This window comes from Pan troglodytes, chromosome 19, assembly GCF_028858775.2.
Source record: "Pan troglodytes isolate AG18354 chromosome 19, NHGRI_mPanTro3-v2.0_pri, whole genome shotgun sequence".
NCBI lineage: Eukaryota > Metazoa > Chordata > Mammalia > Primates > Hominidae > Pan > Pan troglodytes.
In genome coordinates, this window is record NC_072417.2 from 78,807,428 (window position 1) to 78,827,617 (window position 20,190).

Below are 20,190 nucleotides of genomic sequence, written 5' to 3' on the forward strand. Positions count from 1 at the left end.
TGAAAGATAAGGAAAGACAGGGGAGGTGTCATAGATTGAAGGAGAATAAAGAGATATAACAACTAAATGCACTGTGAGATCCTGCATTGGGTCCTAGAACAACAAGAAGAAAGGACTTTAATGGAAAAGCTAGTGAAATTAAAATAAGATTTGTAGTTATTTAATAGATTGTGCCACTGTTAATTTCCTGGTTTTGGCAATTGTACTATAGATAAATAAGATGTTAACATTAGGGGAAGCTGGGTGAAGGACATATGGCAATTCCCTGTACTATTTTTGTAACATTTCAGTAAGTGTAAATAAAAGTTTAAAAACAAAAATGTTAAAAAGGCATCTTCAATCTTTTTAAAATAAGTGGGATTTTCATAAACAATTACTGTCTGACATTCTTCCGATTTTTCCTAAGCTCATAGCTTCCTCGTGTTATCCCCTTTGACTGCCTCAGAAAATTCTTCATATCTAGTGCCAATTCAAATATTGTCTCTCTTCCATAAAAGATCCCGATTCCTACAGACCTCAGATCTCCCAGCATTGTACCCTAAAGTAGAAGTTTACCATGCATGACTAGATAGTTTTCTAGTTCTTTTTTTACCTGTATTTCTCATTGTCACTGCAATAAGAAAAGCTCCCAGAATGCAGTGACAAAGTTACATGTCTTTTCATGATTTTCCCCAGCACTGACCTAAATATACAGTAAATGCTTGTTAAATACATGTTGACTCATTCACTCATAAATTATTTAAGGAAACTAGAGATTTGTAAGTTCACGTCATCCATTTTACAGCCTCTCTGTGAAATCAGACATCAAATACAGGACTGAATGGGCCATTCGCTATAATCTAAGTATGGCAATTCTGATAATTTCTTATTCTCAGGAAGTCTCTAAAATGTAAAATGTATGATACTTCCTTCAACTTCATAAGGTAGTTGGGGTTGAATAAACACCAGAATCCATAGAAATAACAGGCCTAAATTTATAGAAATATAGGCCTAAATTATAAATCTTTAAAAGGTCATTGAAAACTGTTAGAATTCCTCATTCAATATTAATATGAAATGTACAATAACATAAGCAATTGTCACAAATAAGATTCAAAGATACTGATGTTTGATGAGATATTTTCCACGACCCGGGGTTGCTTCCTTAGAGTATTCCTAGGATGTCTACTGATCTGTTAAAGTCATGCAATGGGAACAAATGTCCATTTTCTTTGCCAAGAAAATACCATAGATGAATATTAAAAACAGTTATGTAAGCCAAAACTCACATCTGCACACACTTAAAATGTAGCTCTTTTTTTAAATAATAATTTGTAATACATTCTGAAAAAAAAAACAAAAAATGTTGTACAATGCTCTACACCTGGCTGGGTAACCAGTGTTTTTAGCCATAAGTGCAGTGATACAGGCTATGTAATTACTGAAATTGATTAGTGTACTCTAAATTGTGGAAATATGTATGTGTTTGTATATTAGTGACTCTTTTTGGCATCTATTTCAGGCTTGTTTATATTATACTATGTGTATATATATACATATATGTAGAACATAAAGTTCAAAATATACTCTACTGATGTAACCAACCAATTAAAGGAAATAAAATCTGTTCAAGGGGAATATAAAGCATGGAACTTAACGGGATTTTCTACACAATCTGGGGCTTCCAATACTTAAAAAATTATCAAATTATTAAACTTATATATATATAATAATATATATATAATATATATATATTTTATATATATATATATATATATTTTTTTTTTTTTTTTTCTTCTGAGATGGAGTCTTGCTCTGTCGCCCAGGCTGGAGCACAGTGGTGCGATCTCGGCTTACCACAACCTCTGTTTCCCAGGTTCAAGCAATTCTCCTCCCTCAGCCTCCTGAGTAGCTGGGATTACAGGCATGTGCCACCACACCCGGCTAATTTTTGTATTTTTAGTAGAGATGAGGTTTCGCCATGTTGGCCAGGCTGTTCTTGAACTCCTGACTTCAGGTGATCCACCCACTTCAGCCTCCCAAAGTGCTGGGATTACAGGCATGAGCCACCGTGCCTGGCCTAATATTGTTTCTTTAAAAAAACATTTAAAATGTCACTAATTCACTAAGAAGGTATCACAAACAATGCTTTAAAAAGCTTTTTTAAAACCAATTTAAAAAATATGTGTGGGGAAAAATATATTTTGGTCTGATATTGAAAAAGAAATGATTTGCAAAATTTTTAAAATATTTAAGTAGTCAAAATTCCCAATTCAATGGAATATTTAGCATACATGCATATATAATATTATTTTAAAATATTTCTATATCATTTTATTTTTAAAAGAATGATTACTACAGCGAGTTAGGATGAAGAATAATTTGTATCTTAAAAATAGGTATTTAAAAACATAGATCACTTTTCCTATCCATGTTGGTTTATATTGTTGTTATAAAAAAAAAATCAGATGTATGGCGTAGGACACAACAAAGTACAGTCTTCCTTAGGTACCCACAGGGGATTGGTTCCAGGACTCCAGTGATACCAAAATCCAAAGATACTCAGCACCTTTAAACAAAATGGCAGAGTATTTGCATATAACTATCAACATTCTCTTGTATACTGTAAAACATCTCTAGAGTATTTGAAATACCTAACACAATGTAAATGCTATGTAAGTGGTTGTTATACTGTATTGTTTTTACATTTGTATTACTTTTTATTGTTATATTGTTATTTTTATATTTTTAAAAACATTTTTGATCCACGGTTGGTTGAACCCATGAGTACAGAACCTACAGACACAGAAGACAGATTATAAACTGAAAAATTACAAATGCTCATGTATTTTCCCTGGTACATTTGATTCTTCATAGGTTAGATTTGTTTTGAGGAGTCATTTTCCAAAATTCACCAGTTTATTAATAACATATACCACTGTGAAAAATAAAATATGTTGACATATGTGGCATAATTAAAATTAATCCTTCATAGGGAAAACTATTAAGAAACAGGTATTCGGCTAATTATATATGTAGAAAAATTCCAAGGAATCTACCAAAAATAGTGACTAGAATTAATAAATGAGTTTAGAAAGGTCACACTGTATAATATCAACATTAAAACATCTATTATATTTATATATTAGCAAAGAACAATTGGGAATTGAAGATAAAATCATGATTCAATATCATCTAACAAAATATGTGCAACCTCTAGATGCTGAAAACTATAAATGCTGATGAAAGAAATTAAAGAAAACCTAAATAAATGGTAAGATCTTCCATGGTCATGGATCAGAAAACTCAATTTCATTAAGATTTCAACCTTAATGTAGATTAAACACAAATTTTAAAAATATCTCAGTAGGATTTTGTGTAGAATTCATTATGCTGATTCTAAGAAAAACAAAGAAACCATCATAGGCAAAACAATCTTGAAAAAGATCAGTGTTGGACAACTTATACTACCTATCTCTAAGACTGACTATAAAAGCTACAGTAATCAAGATAGTGTGGCATTGTAAAAGGATAGACATATAGATCAATAGAAGAAAAACAGAAAGTCCACTAGTAGGCCACATATATGTGGTCAAATGATTTTCAACAAAGCTGCAAAGGCAATTCAATGGAGAAAGGATAGTCTTTTCAACAAACAATACAGAAACAATTGAATCTTAATCCATACATTGCACCATCCACAAAAATCTACTCAAAATGGACCACAGACCAAAAAATAAAACCTGAAACTGTAAAATTCTAGAAGAAAACAGGAGAAAAGCTTTGTGACCTTAAGTCAGGCAAAGATTTTTTATACACAACACCAAAAACATGATCTATAAAAGAGTAAACTGGTAAGTCAGACTTCATAAAAATTAAGAATCTCTGCTCTTTGATTTGGGAGAAAGTGTTTGCAAATCACATATCTTATAAACAACTTGAATCCAGAACACATAAATAACTCTCAAAATTTAATAATTAGAAAATAGCAATAAAAAATCAGAAAAAGATTTCAATAGATACTTCACCAAAAAAGATATTCAGATGACAAAATATACACAGGAAAAGGTGCTCAACATTATTAGTCATTAGGGAAATGCATGAATGGTAAGAAATGTGTATTTGGATGACTAAAATAACATTATTAACTCCACAATATGAAGGGTGCAACCTAACTGGAACTCTCATACACTGCTGGTGGGAGTGCAAAATTATGTAGCTACTTTGGGAAACAGTCTGGCAGTTTCTAATAAAATTTAAAAATATACTTAACATAAAGCTCAACAATCTCATTTCTTTCTATTTACTCAAGTTAAATTAAAGGGCATATTCACACAAAATCTTTATGTGAATGCTTACCAACCCAGATATTTCCCAGCTGGAGAATGGATAAGTTTTGTACTCCCATACAATGGAATACTACTAAGCAATAAAAAGGAACAGATTACAGTGACACACAACAACATGAGTGAATCTCTAATGCATTATGCAAAGGGAAAGAAGCCAGACTCAAAAAGCTACCTACTGAATATTTACATGACATTCCAGAAAAGGAGAACCTATGGTCACAGAAAATAGATGAGTGATTACTAGGAGCTGGGACATGAGAAAAGAAGTGGGGCTGATGACAAAGGTCTGGAGAAATGTTTGAGGTGATGGAACTGTTCTTCATCTTGATGTGGTGATGGTTTGTCAAAACTTGCAGAACTGCACATAACCTATATAAGTTATATTTGTTTTAAAAAGAGGAATAAATGAAGAGTTAGAGGAATACAAGAAAGAGCTTGACTGCTTCTGAGTTGGTGTGGAAAGGAGGAAGGCAGGGACATCTTTGAGGAAGAAAGATGAGTTACCAAGTCTTCCAGGCAGAGGGGAAAATGTGTGTGAAGCCACAAAGGGAGATTGTTTACAGCCTATTTATGGAAAACAGAGTTGTCTGGGAGTGGGTACAGCACTGACTGTTATCTGTGGTGGGAGAGACAGTTAAGAAAGGTAGAAGACATCAATTCACACCCATTACAATGGTTATTATAAACAGTGTTGGCAATCATGTGGAGAAACTGGAACCCTTGTGCACTGCCGATGGGAATGTAAAATGATGCAGATGCCATGGAAAATATATGGCAGTTCCCTGAAAAATTAAAAACAGAATTATATCGACCAATTCCTACTTCTGAGTATATACCCCAAAGAACTGAAAGCAGAAACTAGAACAGATATTTACACATCCATGTTCACAAAAACATTATTCATAACAGTCAAAAGGTAGAAGCAACCCAACTGTCTGTCCATCGGCAGATGAATGGATGAACAAAATGTGGTATACACATACAATGGAATATTATTCATTTTGAACAAAACAGGAAATTCTGACACATGCTACAATGTGGATGAACTTGAAGACATTATGGTAAGTGAAATAAGTCAGTCATAAAAGAACTACTACTATATAATTCCATTCATATCAGGTACCCTAGAGCAATGGTCCCCAGCCTTTTTGGTGCAGGTTTCATGGAAGACGACATTTCCACAGGATGAGGGTAGAAGGATGGTTTTGGGATGAAACAGTTCCACCTCAGATCATCAGGAAGTAGCTCACCTGCCACTCACCTCCTGCTGTGCAGCCTGGTTCCTAACAGGCCACAGACAGGTATGGGTCTGCAGCCCAGGGGCTGGGGACCCCTGCCCTAGAGCATCAAATACATATAGACAGGAAGTAAATGATGCTTGCCAGGGGCTAGAGGGAGAGAAAATGGGAGTTACTGTTCAGTGGGCACAGGTTTAGTTTTACAAAATAAAAAAAAATTCTCGAGACGGATCGTGGTGATGGTTGCACAACAATTTAAATGTACTTAACACCACTGAACTGTACAGTAAAAAAATAGTTATCATAACTTAAAATTAATTAATTAAAATAAATACATAAGAAAGAAAAACAATGAAAGGTACCGAGGGGAAATGAAATTATGCAAATCTTTGGCCAGACAACTAGGAAGCTGTGGCAACTTCACTTTTTCTTGGGCTACAGCACTTTGTAAGTTTTTGAGCAAGGGAGAAAATGCCATTAGCTCACAATCTACCTCTTCCAGAAAGTTCTGCCAGATTCTGCCTGTTGCCCCCAGATGTCAGACACCTCCCTGCATTTCCCAGGGCATGCAGTCCAGCATATCTAGATGATGGCCCTTATTTCTGTTCAATGTGATTGCAGTTTGTTCCATCATCCCTGCCCTATCAAAATTCATCTCCTTGAGATGAATTACCAATGCCTAACTCAGCTCAGCAATGAGATTTATTTTTTCAGCAAGATCCCTATGTCAGGAGGACAGAGGTTGTCTTGTTCTTACCTTCTTCTCTTTGAGGTTAGATTTTCCTGTATCCCTCAGAGGCTTCAAACTTCCTGCCTGCTCTGTCTTGGGGACATTACCATTCTCTTCTCTCATCTCTATCAGTCTCGGGGCTTGGTTTTCCTCGGCAGATGGATGGTCTAAACTCAGAGAAGCCCACATCTTCGTTGACCCCCATTAAGATCTCAGAAGCAGTGATGAGAGCCCTCAGTGCAGGCTGTAGGGCAGGCAGAACTTCTAACAAGAAGCCAGTGAGAGCACAGCCTCCCTCCCCTGATAGAAAGGTGACTTGGGCCCAGAGGGTTAGAGTGTCTGAGATTCCCCACCACAATCTCTTAGGTGGGGGTGAGGTGAGATAGTGACATCACAACCACACTACCTGGCTCAGTTCCTGATGTCAGCTAATGTGATGCCAGGGCTAAAGGGCCAGCACACCCTCTTTGTGATTCTGGTCTCCCAGGGGCAGAAAATAGGAAGCAGGCTAAAGATGCCCTAGGACTTAGGGACAAGGCAACAGTATGACTGTTCAGCTTACAAAGTGCATAATAGAGAACATTTCGAAATACAGAAAAATACAATTCAAAATTCACATATCCCATCTCACAGAGAAATGAACTAGCATATTTTTTCCATGTTTTCCTGTGTGTAAGTATGATGATTAATACTGAGTGTCAACTTGACTGGAATGAAGGATGCCAAGTATTGTCCCTGGGTGTGTCTGTGAGGGTGTTGGCAAAGGAGATTAACATTTGAGTCAGTGGACTGGGAGAGGCAGACCAACCCTCAATCTGGGTGGGCACCATCTAATCAGCTGCCTGCATGGACAGAATAAAGCAGGCAGAAGAAGGTGGAAAGAGCAGACCTGCTGAGTCTTCTGGCCTTCATCTTTCTGCCATGCTGGATGCTTCCTGCCCTTGAACATCAGACTCCAAGTTCTTCAGCTTTTGGAGTCTTGGACTTACACCACTGGCTTGCCAGGGGCTCTCAGGTCTTCAGCCACAGACTGAAGGCTGCACTGTTGGCTTCCCTACTTTTGAGGTTTTAGGACTTGGACTGGCTTCCCTGCTCCTCAGCTTGCCACAGGCCCATTGTGGGACTTCACCTTGTGAGTCAATACTCCTTAATAAACTCCCCTTCATATATACATCTATCCTATTAGTTCTGTCCCTCTAGAGAACCCTGACTAATACATGAAGCTTATCTATGGCTTACTTTCTTGCTCTCATGCCCCCTATCAAATCCATCAGAAAATCATATTTACTCTTACTTAAAGTATATTTTAAAAATATATCCAGAATATGATCACCTCCCCAGCTACCACTCTGGTCTAAGCCACCATCATTTCCTCTCATCTGGATTACCAAAGTTGCCTTCTCATTGGTTTCCCACCTTTGTTCTCATGCAGCTAGAATGATCTTTTAAAGCCTAAGTCAGGTCATGTCCCTTCATGGCATAATACCCTCTTACTCTCTCATTACTCAGAGTTAAAGTCAAAGTCATTGGAACAGCCTCAAAGGCCCTACATGACCAGGCCTTGGAATGCCTCTAATGTCTTTTCCAACTCCCCCATGTCCACTATGTTCTCGTCACACTGGCTTCCTTAAGTCCTCTAGCAATGCCAGCCATGCTCTTGCATTAGGGTCTCTGCACTAGCTCAGCTCTTCCTTCTATCAGCAATTTCTTCCTCCAAATATCAACATGCCTCACTCGACTCCTTCAAATTTGTTTGAATGTTACCTTCTTGATGAAGCCAGCTTTGGCCACACTATATAAATGGTACCAGCCCTGGTACTCGAGAGTCTCCCTGAATCTTCTCTATCATTTCCTTTTCAATAGCACTTTGACACTTAAAAAAATTCTATATAAGTTACTTATGCAGCATGTTCATGGCTAACAATGTATCTCTCCTACTAGAATGAGCTCTGAGGGGACAGGAATATATGCCATTTTGCTCACTGCTATATCCTAAGTGCCTAGGGCCATTGTACAAAAATTAAGCACAAAATGCTGAAAGCAATGAGTGTGTGCCATTAGTCTGTTAACTGTTCCCCAGTACCTGTTCTTCATTTCTTTTCAAAATAGTCTCCCTGCAACTTTTAGCACAGTGCATGCAAATAGGTCCCTGCTTCCCCAGGTGTGCCCCTGGGACTGTTTTCTCCAGTAAAATGTCAGAATGATATGCACAACTTTCATGGCAATTCCCTAAAAGGAAATATTTGTCTTCCTCATCTTTTTCCTCTCTTCCTGCTGGTTAAGAAATGGTGTCCATCAGAAGAGCAGCCTTTAAAGCAGAGATGGAGACAGTATGTTGAGGATGACTGAGGAATCTCACTAGTCAGCCTAGGTTCCTAAGTGACCTCATGAAAGAGTACCATTTGATCCTAGCCCTGGGCCATCCTAATACATCTGGATTCTTACGCAAAACAGAAATAAACTTTCTTATTTAATTTCTCCACTGCATTATGGGGTTCCCTCTTACAGCAACTTAGGCTTACTCTAACTAGTATATAAAGGATCACAAATAATTTTTCTTTTTTGATTTATCAGTATAGTAATTTATATTATTAATAATAGTGCTCCTAATATCAAACCATCTTTGCATTCCTGGAATAAAATCCATGTGATTATGATGTACAATATTTTAAATATGCTACTAGATTCTCCTGCTTAATATTTAGTTTTTTACAATATTCAAAAGTGAGATTAATATGTTTTTAGAGAGTTTTTTTTTTCAGTTTTGACACTGATGTTATGCTAACTAAGGAATAGATTACTAGGTCAAAAGATAGGGATATTTTTAAGGTTCACAGTATAGATAACCAAAGGCTTTCAGGAAGGTTGTACCAATTTATATTCTCAACAATAGCATTTTAGAGTGTTTATTCACTGCACCCTAGGCATCTTGGTATTATTAATTTAAAATTACGCTTGGTAATATTTAAACTAATTTACTTTTTCAATATATTAAAAAATAGTATGTCTTAATTAGCATTTTCTTTATTACTTTTGAGAATGAAGAGGTTTATTTAAGCCAACTGCAGTTTTAGTGGTCATGTACTTTCTATTTATTTTTTTACCATGTCTCATAATGTATTCAATTTAGTTAAATTACTCAACCACTTTCAATTTTTAATTTATTTAATCTGCACAAAGCTGGATCAGGCAAACAAGGCCCATAGAGAATTTTTTTTTTCCATTATGAATATGAGTTAGAACCAGACCTGACTCTCAACACAGAACCCTTCCACTATACTAGACCCATAATATATCTATGCAGCTTTATGCCCATCAGTTCATTCTATTGTCCTCCCCTCAAAGAAGGTCTAAACATAGGAGGCGGGAGTGTGAAATAAGAGACTCTGTCCCTTTATCCCAACATCCCTGAGTCTCTTAATAAAGAGAAAATAAGTTTGGTTCTAAGTGCATAAAATGCTATTCGAAATGTTGATGTGGTGTGGAATAAACATCAGAAAGGCTGCTTGGAATATTAAAATAATTACAGTCTAGCTATCTATAAGCTAAATTTGGTATTACTGTCAAAAAAGCACTCATTTAAAATATATATAGTGACTACAATGATATTCAATAATTAAAGTACAGAAAACAAAAAAAGAAAAGGTACATCGTTTACATAAAAAGTACTCAACTTAGCATGAAAGCTGGGACATATTTAACAGTGAAAGGGATAGCAGGAAATGCTAAGTCACACAAGATACTGGGACAACAGGTAAAAGTGAGAATGTTTTGGTCAAATTAAAATGTACAGACACCCTATTAATGGTAAGATATCAAAGTAGTACCATAAGTAATTATTTCTGTTCTTATTTGTAATCATTTCATCACTGATAAAGATCCCAGTAAAATATATTTTTTCATTTTATTAACTTTAGTGTTATAAAAAACAGATGCACTGTCCAATTAGGCTATTACAAACTTAGCCATGAAGTTGAAAGGATCAAAAGATTTACACAGGCAAAGACTGGGAGTGGCATCAGCAAGATGGTGGAATAGATTGTCTGGCATCACTCCTGCCAAAAAATATAACTAAAAACTATCCAAAGACAAGAATACCATCCTGAGTTCACCAGAACTTGGAGGAAAGCAGAGAAACTCCCTGGGCCCCCAGAATCAAGAGAAGCCATGACTGGTAAGAGAAATATTCATGTTGGACTATGCTGCCCTCTCCCACAAGCCATCATAATGTCCCTCACACAAAATTTCTCTAGATTCAGTTTCCAAGGTAAGAGGTTGTAGACATTAGATCTCCTCCACAGTCTGGGAATCTTCACAGGAAGACCATTCTGGTCTTGTCCCACAGGAACTAATGGGAATGCCAGGAATACTGAACCAAACTGGGGTGAACTGGGGACAAACAGCCGGCACTGATTACTTGAACTAGTGCATGGATCTTGGCAGCTACTCTGTACTTCAATCAGTGAGGAAGCCATATTAAAGAGACTGGTTGCTGCTGTATTGCAGCAGTGGGGCAGAATCTGTGGGAAGGCTCGAATTCCTGGCTAGATTTTTCCACAAACCCCAACTGCTCTATGGAGCCTTGACCTGACCCAGAAACAACTAAAAGGTTAAGATTAAGTTCTGGTGCCTGCTTAAGTCTTCCTTACACTAGGAAACAATGGCAGGTCAGCAAGGTAGTTCAAAGGCAATGTTTAACTTCCAATGCTCACTATAAGTCTTCCCCAGACCAGAAAACAGTGGCAGGCAGTGATTTTGTTTCAGAGAAGCATTTAAGTTCTGGAGTCAACTATAAATCTTCCCCAGACCAGAAAAAATTGGCAGGGCAATGAGTTTGTTCCACTGCAATGTTTTAGTTCTAATGCTCACTATAAGTCTTCCCCAGAATGAGAAGTAACAACAGGCCAGCATTTAACTTCTAATGCTAAGTAGTAAAGGTCTGATACCACCAAAGAATACGTGCATAAAATAGAGAAAGTGGATGTCTCCTCAAATGTGCAGCCACCAACATAAAGATGCAAGGATTGTGAAAACTCAGGGGAATATGACACCACCGAAAGAAACTACCAATAGACTCAGAAGAGCTGACAAACTGTGAAATATCAGAGAATTCAGAATAATACTTTCAAAGAATTTCAGAAAATCAGGCCAGGCGCAGTGGCTCATGCCTGTAATCCCAGCACTTTGGGAGGCTGAGGCGGGTGGATCACGAGGTCAGGACATCGAGACCATCCTGGCTAACACAGTGAAACCCCGTCTCTACTAAAAATACAAAAAATTAGCTGGGCATGGTGGCGGGCACCTGTAGTCCCAGCTACTCAGGAGGCTGAGGCAGGAGAATGGTCAGAACCCAGGAGGCGGAGCTTGCAGTGAGCCGAGATCGCGCCACTGCACTCCAGCCTGGGCGACAGAGTGAGACTCCTTCTCAAAAAAAAAAAAAACAAAAAAACAAAAAAACAAAAAAACAAATTTCAGAAAATCACAAGCAAACATGGATAGAAAACTAAAAGAAATTTGGAAAACAATCCGGGAACAAAGTGAGAAATTTGACAAGGAAATTGAAATAAATAAAAAACCAAATAGAAATCTTAGAAAAGATAATACAATAATAGAACTGAAAAACTCTTTTGAAAGTTTCAACAGCAGACTTGACAAAACATAGGAAAGAATTAGTGAGCCTAAAGACAGAACATATAAAATTACTCACAGAAGGAAAAAGGAAAAAGAAAATGAGTGAAGAAAGCTTACAAGATTTATAGGGAAAACAACAGAATATACATTCATCTCATTGCCACATAGAACATACTCTAAAATTGATCACATAATTGGACAAAAAACAATCTTCAGCAAAGGCAAAAGAACCGAAATCATACCAAACACACTCTTGTACCACAGTGTAATAAAAATAGAAGGCAAGACTAAGAATATCATTCAAAATCATGTAATTACATGGAAATTAAACAACATGCTCCTGAATGACTTTTGGGTAAACAATGAAATTAAGGCAGAAATCAGGAAGTTCTTTAAAACTAATGAAAACAAAGATACAACATACCAGAATCTCTGGGACATAGCTAAGGCAGTGTTAAGGGGGAAATTATACAGAGCACTAAATATCCACATCAAAAAGTTGGAAAAATCTCAAATTAACAACCTAACATCACAACTGAAAGACTTAGAGAAGAACAAATCAACCTCAAAGCTAGCAGAAGAGAAGAAATAACCAAAACGAGAGCTGAAATGAAGGAAACTGAGACACAAAAAGCCATTCAAAAGATCAATGAATCCAGGAGTTTGTTTTTTGGAAAAAAAAAAAAAAAACTAAAAAGACAGATAGGCCACTAGCTAAACTAATAAAGAAGAAAGAGAGAAGATCCAAATAAACACAATTAGAAATGACTATGGGAATGTTACCACTGACCCCACAGAAATAAAAATAACCATCAGAAACTCCTATGAACACCCCTATGCATACAAACTAGAACACCTAGAAGAGATGGATTAATTCCTGGACACATACATCCTGCCAAGGCTAAACAAGGAAGAAATTTATTTCATGAACAGACCAATAACAAACTCCAAAACTGAATCAGTAATAAATAGCCTAACAAACAAAAAAACTCCAGGGCCTGATGGATTGACAGCCAAATTCTACCAGATGTACACAGAAGAGCTGCTACCATTCCTACTGAAACTATTTCAAAAAATTGAGGAGGAGGGACTCCTCCCCAACGCATTCTATGAGGCCAGCACCATCCTGACACCAAAACCTGGAACAGACAAAACAACAAAAAAAGAAAACTTCAGGCCAATATACTTGATGAACATTGTTGCAAAAATCCTCAACAAAATACTGGCAAACTGAATCCAGCAGCACATCAAAAAGCTAATCCACCACGATCAAGTAGACGTCATCCCCAGAATGCAAGGTTGGTTCAACCTACACAAATCAATGAATGCAATTCATCACATAAACAGAACTAAAGACAAAAACCACATGATTATCTCAGTAGATGCAAAAAAAGGCTTTCAATAAAATTCAACACCCCTTCATGTTAAAAACTCTCGATAAACCAGGCATTAAAGGACCATACCTCAAAATAATAAGAGCCATCTATAACAAACCCACCACCAATATTACGCTGAACGGGTAAAAGCCGGAAGCATTTCCCTTGAAAAACAAAACAAGACAAGAATTCCCTCTCACCACTCCTATTCACCACAGTATTGGAAGTCCTAGCCAGAGCAATCAGGCAAGAGACAGAAATAAAGGACATCCGAATAAGAAAAGAGGAAGTCAAACTTTCTCTGTTTGCAGACGTGATTCTATATCTAGAAAATCCCACAGTTTTGGCCCCAAAGCTCCTTCAGCTGATAAAAAACTTCAGCAAAATTTTAGGATGTAAAATCAATGTACTAAAATCACTAGTATTCCTGTAGACCAACAACAGCCAAGCCAAGAGCCCAATCAGAAAGCAATCCATTCACAATGCCACAAAAAGAATAAAATACATAATATACCTAGGAATACAGCTAACCACGGAGGTAAAAAGTCTCTACAATGAAAATTACAAAAGAGTGCTTGAAGAAATGAGAGAAGACACAAACAAATGGAAAAACATCCCATGCTCATGGATTGGAAGAACCAATATCATTAAAATGGCCAAAGCAATTTATAGATTCAATGCTATACCTACCAAACTGCCAGTGATATTTTTCACACAATTAGAAAAAACTATTTCAATATTCATATGAAACCAAAACAGAGCCTGAATACCCCAAGCAATCCAAAGTAAAGAGAACAAAGCTGGAAGAATCACCTTACTCAACTTCAAACTATACTACAGGGCTATATTAACAAAAACAGCCTGGTACTGGTACAAAAACAGACACATAGACCAATGAAACAGTATAGAAAGCCCAGAAATAAGGCTACACATTTATAACCACCTGATCTTTGACAAAGATGACAAAAATAAGCAACAGGGAAAAGACTCCCTATTCAATGAATGGTGTTGGGATAACTGGCTAGCCATATGCATAAGACTGAAGCTGAATCCCTTCCTTAAAATAAAAAGAAAAATCAACTCAAGAATAATTAAAGACTTAAATGTAAAATCTATAACTATAAAAACCCTGGAAGACAATCTAAGCATTACCATCCTGGACATAGGAACAGGCAAAGATTTCATGACAAAGACACCAAAAGCAATCACAACAAAAACAAAAGTTGACAAGTGGGCTATAATGAAACTTAAGAGCTTCTGCACAGCAAAAGAAACTATCAACAGAGTAAACACACAATCTACAGAATGGGAAAAAATATTTGCAAACTATGCATGTAACAAAGGTCTAATATCCAGCATCTATAAGGAACATAAATAAATTTACAAGAGAAAAACTACCCCATTAAAATGTTGGAAAGGACATGGACAGACACTTCTTAAAAGAAGACACACATGTGGCAACAAGCATATGAAAAAAAGCTCAATATCGCTGATCATTAGAGAAATATAAATTAAAACAACAATGAGATACCATCTCACACCAGTCAGAATGGCTATTAGTAAAAAGTCAGAAAATAACAGATGCTGGCAAGGGTGTGGAGAAAATGGAACACTTATACACTGTCTGTGGGAGTGTAAATTAGTTCAACCATTGTGGAAGGCAGTATGGCCATTCCTCAAAGAGTTGAAAACAGAACTACCATTCAACCCAGAAATCCCATTACCAGGTGTATACCCAAAGGAATATAAATCATTCTACCCTAAAGACACATGTACATGAATGTTCACTGCAGCACTATTCACAATAGCAAAGACATCAATCAGCTAAATGTTCACCAATGACAAACTGGATAAAGACAATGTGATACATATATACCATGGAATACTATGCAGCCATAAAAGAATGAGATCATGTCTTTTATGGGAACATGGATGGAGATGGAGGCTATTATCCTTAGAAAACTAACACAGGAACAGAAAACCAAAGACCACAGGTTCTCACTTGTAAGTAGTAGCTAAATGATGTTACCTATGCAACAAACCTTCACATGTACCCCCAAACCCAAAATAAAAGTAAAAAAAAAAAAAAAAGACTTAATAGGACATCAGCAAGTGAATGAATCTCCACATAACAGAAATTCCCAAGACAGAAAAAGGCCCACAAAGCATATTTTTAAAAAATGACTGAAAATTTCTCAAATCCCAAGAAAAATTATACCATCCACGCACAGGAAGAAGTAATCAATCAAATTTAACCCAAAGGGGAAATCCCCAAGGCACACACTAATCAAATTAGCAAAAATGAAAGACAAAAAAAGAATACTCAAAGCAGCAAGAGAAAAGACACATATCATATTCACTGGAGCCCCAATACGGCTTTCAATGGATTTCTCAACAAAAACCCTGAAGGCCAGAAGAGAGCAGGATGCTATATTCCAAGTTTAGGGGTTGGGGGTGGAAAGGAGAGACTGACAACTAAGAATACATACCCAACTTCACTATTCTTCAAAAATGAAGGAAAGATAAAGATTTTCCCAGACAAATCAAAGCTGGGGTTATTTATCAACACCAGACCTGTCTTACACAAAATGCTAAAGGGAGTTTTTCAATCAGCAAGAAAGAAATGAATGCTAACATGTAACAAGAAAACATCTAAAGATATTAAACTGACTTGGAAAAAGAAGAAAACAGACACATTCAGAATAGTCTAATACTGGAATGGAAGCACTTAAACCCCTATGTCTTCAGCATGCAGACTAAAAGAAAAACTATTTTAAAATAATAACTACAATAATTGGCTAAGAGGCAATATAAGAAGATTCAAATTGAAGCATCAAAGAGTCAAAATGTGGTGAAGGGGATGGTGTTAAAGTGCAGTTTTTTTCTTATTTTTCTTTTGGTTGTGTTCAAAGTTAAGTCACTATCAGTTTAAAATAACCTCTTATAACTAAAAGATTTTTTTGTAAGCCTCGTGGTGGCCACAAAGCAAAGTAAATACACTAAAAATAGCACAGAATCAATAGATACACTAAAAATAGCATAGAATCAAAACATACTACCAAAGAAAATCAGTTAACCGCAAAGGAAGACAGTAAAAAAGGAAGGATTTACAAAACAATCAGAACACAAGTAAGAAAATGGCAGCAGTAAACTCTTTCCTATCAATAGTAACTTTGAATGCAAATGGGTTAAATTCTCCAATTAAAAGACACAGAATGGCTAAATGGATTTAAAAGAAAACAAGATTCAACTGTACGCTGTCTTCAAGAAACTCACTTCACCTATAAAGACACACACAGACTGAAAGTGAAGAGATAGAAAAGGATATCTCATGCAAATGGAAACCATAAAAGAGCAGGAATAGTTACACTTATATTCGTTTATGTTGACTTTAAGAACTGTAAAAAGAGAGACAAAGAATATTATATAACAAATAAATTAATACAGAAAGATAATATAGTAATTGTAAATATACCTGCACCCAACACTATAGCACCCAAATATAAAAAAACAAAAATTAACAGACCAAAAGGGAGAGACTGACTGCAATGCAATAATAGTAGTAGACTTCAACATTCCACTTTCAGAATGGACACATAATCCAGACAGAAAATCAGCAAAGAAATATTCAAGGTAAACTGTCCTCTAGACCAAATAGACCTAACAAGACATTTGCTCTCCCTCTCCCTCTCCCCCTCCCCTTCCCCCTCCCCCTCCCCCTCTGATGCCGAGCCGAGGCTGGACTGTACTGCCGCCATCTCGGCTCACTGCAACCTCCCTGCCTGATTCTCCTGCCTCAGCCTGCCCAGTGCCTGGGATTGCAGGTGCGCGCCACCACGCCTGACTGGTTTTCGTATTTTTTTGGTGGAGACAGGGTTTCGCCGTGTTGGCCGGGCTGGTCTCCAGCTCCTAAATGCGAGTGATCTGCCAGTCTCGGCCTCCCGAGGTGCTGGGATTGCAGACGGAGTCTCACTCACTCAGTGCTCAGTGTCACCCAGGCTGGAGTGCAGTGGCGTGATCTCGGCTCGCTACAACCTCCACCTCCCAGCCGCCTGCCTTGGCCTCCCAAAGTGCCGAGATTGCAGCCTCTGCCCGGCCGCCACCCCGTCTAGGAAGTGAGGAGCGTCTCTGCCTGGCCGCCCATCGTCTGGGATGTGAGGAGCCCCTCTGCCCGGCCGCCCAGTCTGGGAAGTGAGGAGCGCCTCTTCCCGGCCGTCATCCCGTCTAGGAAGTGAGGAGCGTCTCTGCCGGGCCGCCCATCGTCTGAGATGTGGGGAGTGCCTCTGCCCCGCCGCCCCATCTGAAATGTGAAGAGCACCTCTGCCCAGCCGCTACCCCGTCTGGGAACTGAGGAGTGTCTCTGCCCCGCTGCCACCCCGTCTGGGAGGTGAGGAGCATCTCTGACCAGCCACCCCGTCCGAGAAGTGAGGAGCCCCTCTGCCCAGCAGCCGCCCCGTCCGGGAGGTGGGGGGCTGCCTCTGCCCGGCCGCCCCGTCTGGGAAGTGAGGAGCCCCTCTGCCCGGCCGCCGCCCCATCTGGGAGGTGTACCCAACAGCTCATTGAGAACGGGCCATGATGACGATGGCAGTTTTGTCGAATAGAAAAGGGGGAAATGTGGGGAAAAGAAAGACAGATCAGATTGTTACTGTGTCTGTGTAGAAAGAAGTAGACATAGGAGACTCCATTTTGTTCTGTACTAAGAAAAATTATTCTGCCTTGGGATGCTGTTAATCTACAACCTTACCCCCAACCCCGTGCTCTCTGAAACATGTGCTGTGTCCACTAAGGGTTAAATGGATTAAGGGCGGTGCAAGATGTGCTTTGTTAAACAGATGCTTGAAGGCAGCATACTCGTTAAGAGTCATCACCACTCCCTAATCTCAAGTACCCAGGGACACAAACACTGCGGAAGGCGGCAGGGCCCTCTGCCTAGGAAAACCAGAGACCTTTGTTCACATGTTTATCTGCTGACCTTCCCTCCACTATTGTCCTATGACCCTGCCAAATCCCCCTCTCCAAGAAACACCCAAGAATGATCAATAAATACTAAAAAAATTTAAAAAAAATACAATGATACAATTAAAAAATACAAATAAAAAATGGATTAAAAAAAGACATTTACAGAATTTTCCACCCAACTGCTGCAGACATTTACAGAACATTTCCTCAACAGCACATGGAAGAGTCTCCAGTATAGACTACATATTAGGTCACAAAACAAGTCTTAAGAAATTTTTAAAAATCAAAATCATATCAAGTGTCTTTTCTGATCACAATGGAATAAAACTAGCAATTAATAACAGAAGGAATGTTGGAAACTGTACATATCCATGGATATTAAACAGCAGACCCCTCAATAAGAAATGGATCAATGAAGAAATTCAAAGAGAAATGTTAAAATTTCTTGAGACAAATGAAAATAAAAATACAACACATTAAAACCTATGAGATACAGGAAAATCAGTTCAAAGAGGGAATTTTATAACAATAAATGCCTACATCAGAAAAGCAGAAAGCCATCAAATAAACAATCTAACACTGCACTTCTAGGAAATATAAAAGGTAGAACAAACCAAACCCCAGATTTGTAGAATAAATGAAATTATAAAGATTGGAGCAAAAATAACTGAAATTGAAACCAAAAAAAGAAAAATCAGCAAAACAAAAAGTTGTTTTTAAAAAAGATAAGCAAAAACTGGCAAACCTTTAGCTAGACTAAATAAGAAAAAAAAGAGAAGAGACCCAAATAAATAAAACCAGAAATAAAAAGGGAGACACTAAAATTGATACCACAGAAATACAAAGTATCAGTAGAGTCTATTATAAACATCTACACGCCAACAAAATGGAAAGCCTATTAACAGAAGAAATGGATAAACTTCTGGGCACATGCAACATACCAAAATTCAACTATGAAGAAATAGAAAACCAGAACAGACCAGTAATACATAATGAGATTGAAGCAGTAATAAAATCTTTCATCAAAGAAAAACCCAGAACCTGAGGGCTTCACTGCTGAATTCCACCAAACATTTGAAGAACTAATATCAATTCTACTCAAAGTCAACAAAAAAATGAAGAGGAGAGAATACTTCCAAACTTACCCTACAAGACCAGCATCAACCTGATACTAAAACCCGACAAGGACACACACATACACACACACAAAGAAAACTAGAAGTTAATATCCTTCATGAACATAGATGTAAAAATCCTCAGGAACATACTAGCAAACTGAATTCAGCAACACACTAAAAAGATCATTCATCATGATCAAGTAGGATTTATCCTGGGGATGCAAGGATGATTCAACATAAATATATCAGTAAATGTGATACATCACATTAACGAAACCAAGAACAAAAACCATATGGTCACTTTAATAGATGCTGAAAAATCATTCAATAAAATTCAACATCCCTTTATGATTAAAAAAAAAAACCTCTCAATAAACTGTGTATAGTAGAAACACTTCACAAAACAGTAAAGGCCATATATGACAAACCCAGAGCTAACATCATAGTGAAAAGGGAAAAATTGAAAGCCTTTTCTCTAAAATCTGAAATTAAACAAGGATGCTCACTTTCACCATTTCTATTCAACACAGGTAGTATTGGGAGTCCTAGTCAGAGCAATTAGGCAAGAGAAAAAAATAAGGGGCATCCAAATTAGAAAGGAAGAAGTCAAATTATCCTTATTCACAGACAACATGATCATATATTAAGAAAAACCTAAAGACTCCACCAAAATAATGTTAGAACCAGTAAACAAATTCAGTAAGGTTGCAGGACATAAAATCAACATGCAAAAATCTGTAGCAATTCTATACACCAACAGTGAACAATCATGAAAAAAAATCAAGAAAGCAATCCTATTTACAGCAGTGA

The 20,190-nt window shown here is 37.4% G+C and overlaps 1 protein-coding gene across 30 annotated transcripts in view; it reads right to left on the minus strand.

The window, feature by feature from the left end:
- The window catches only part of CEP112 (centrosomal protein 112), a 555,600-nt gene that overhangs the window by 183,180 nt on the left and 352,230 nt on the right, over positions 1-20,190 (minus strand). For 2 of the 30 annotated variants that reach the window (XM_009433094.5, XM_009433093.5), the window contains exon 1: positions 6,324-8,934. The exons of the other annotated variants lie outside the window; for them this stretch is intronic. In XM_009433094.5, coding sequence (XP_009431369.1) covers positions 6,324-6,485 — 162 coding nt within the window. In that variant the 5' untranslated portion in view covers positions 6,486-8,934. Of the gene's footprint in view, positions 1-6,323; positions 8,935-20,190 lie in introns of those variants that run through there. 30 annotated transcript variants of the gene reach the window in all.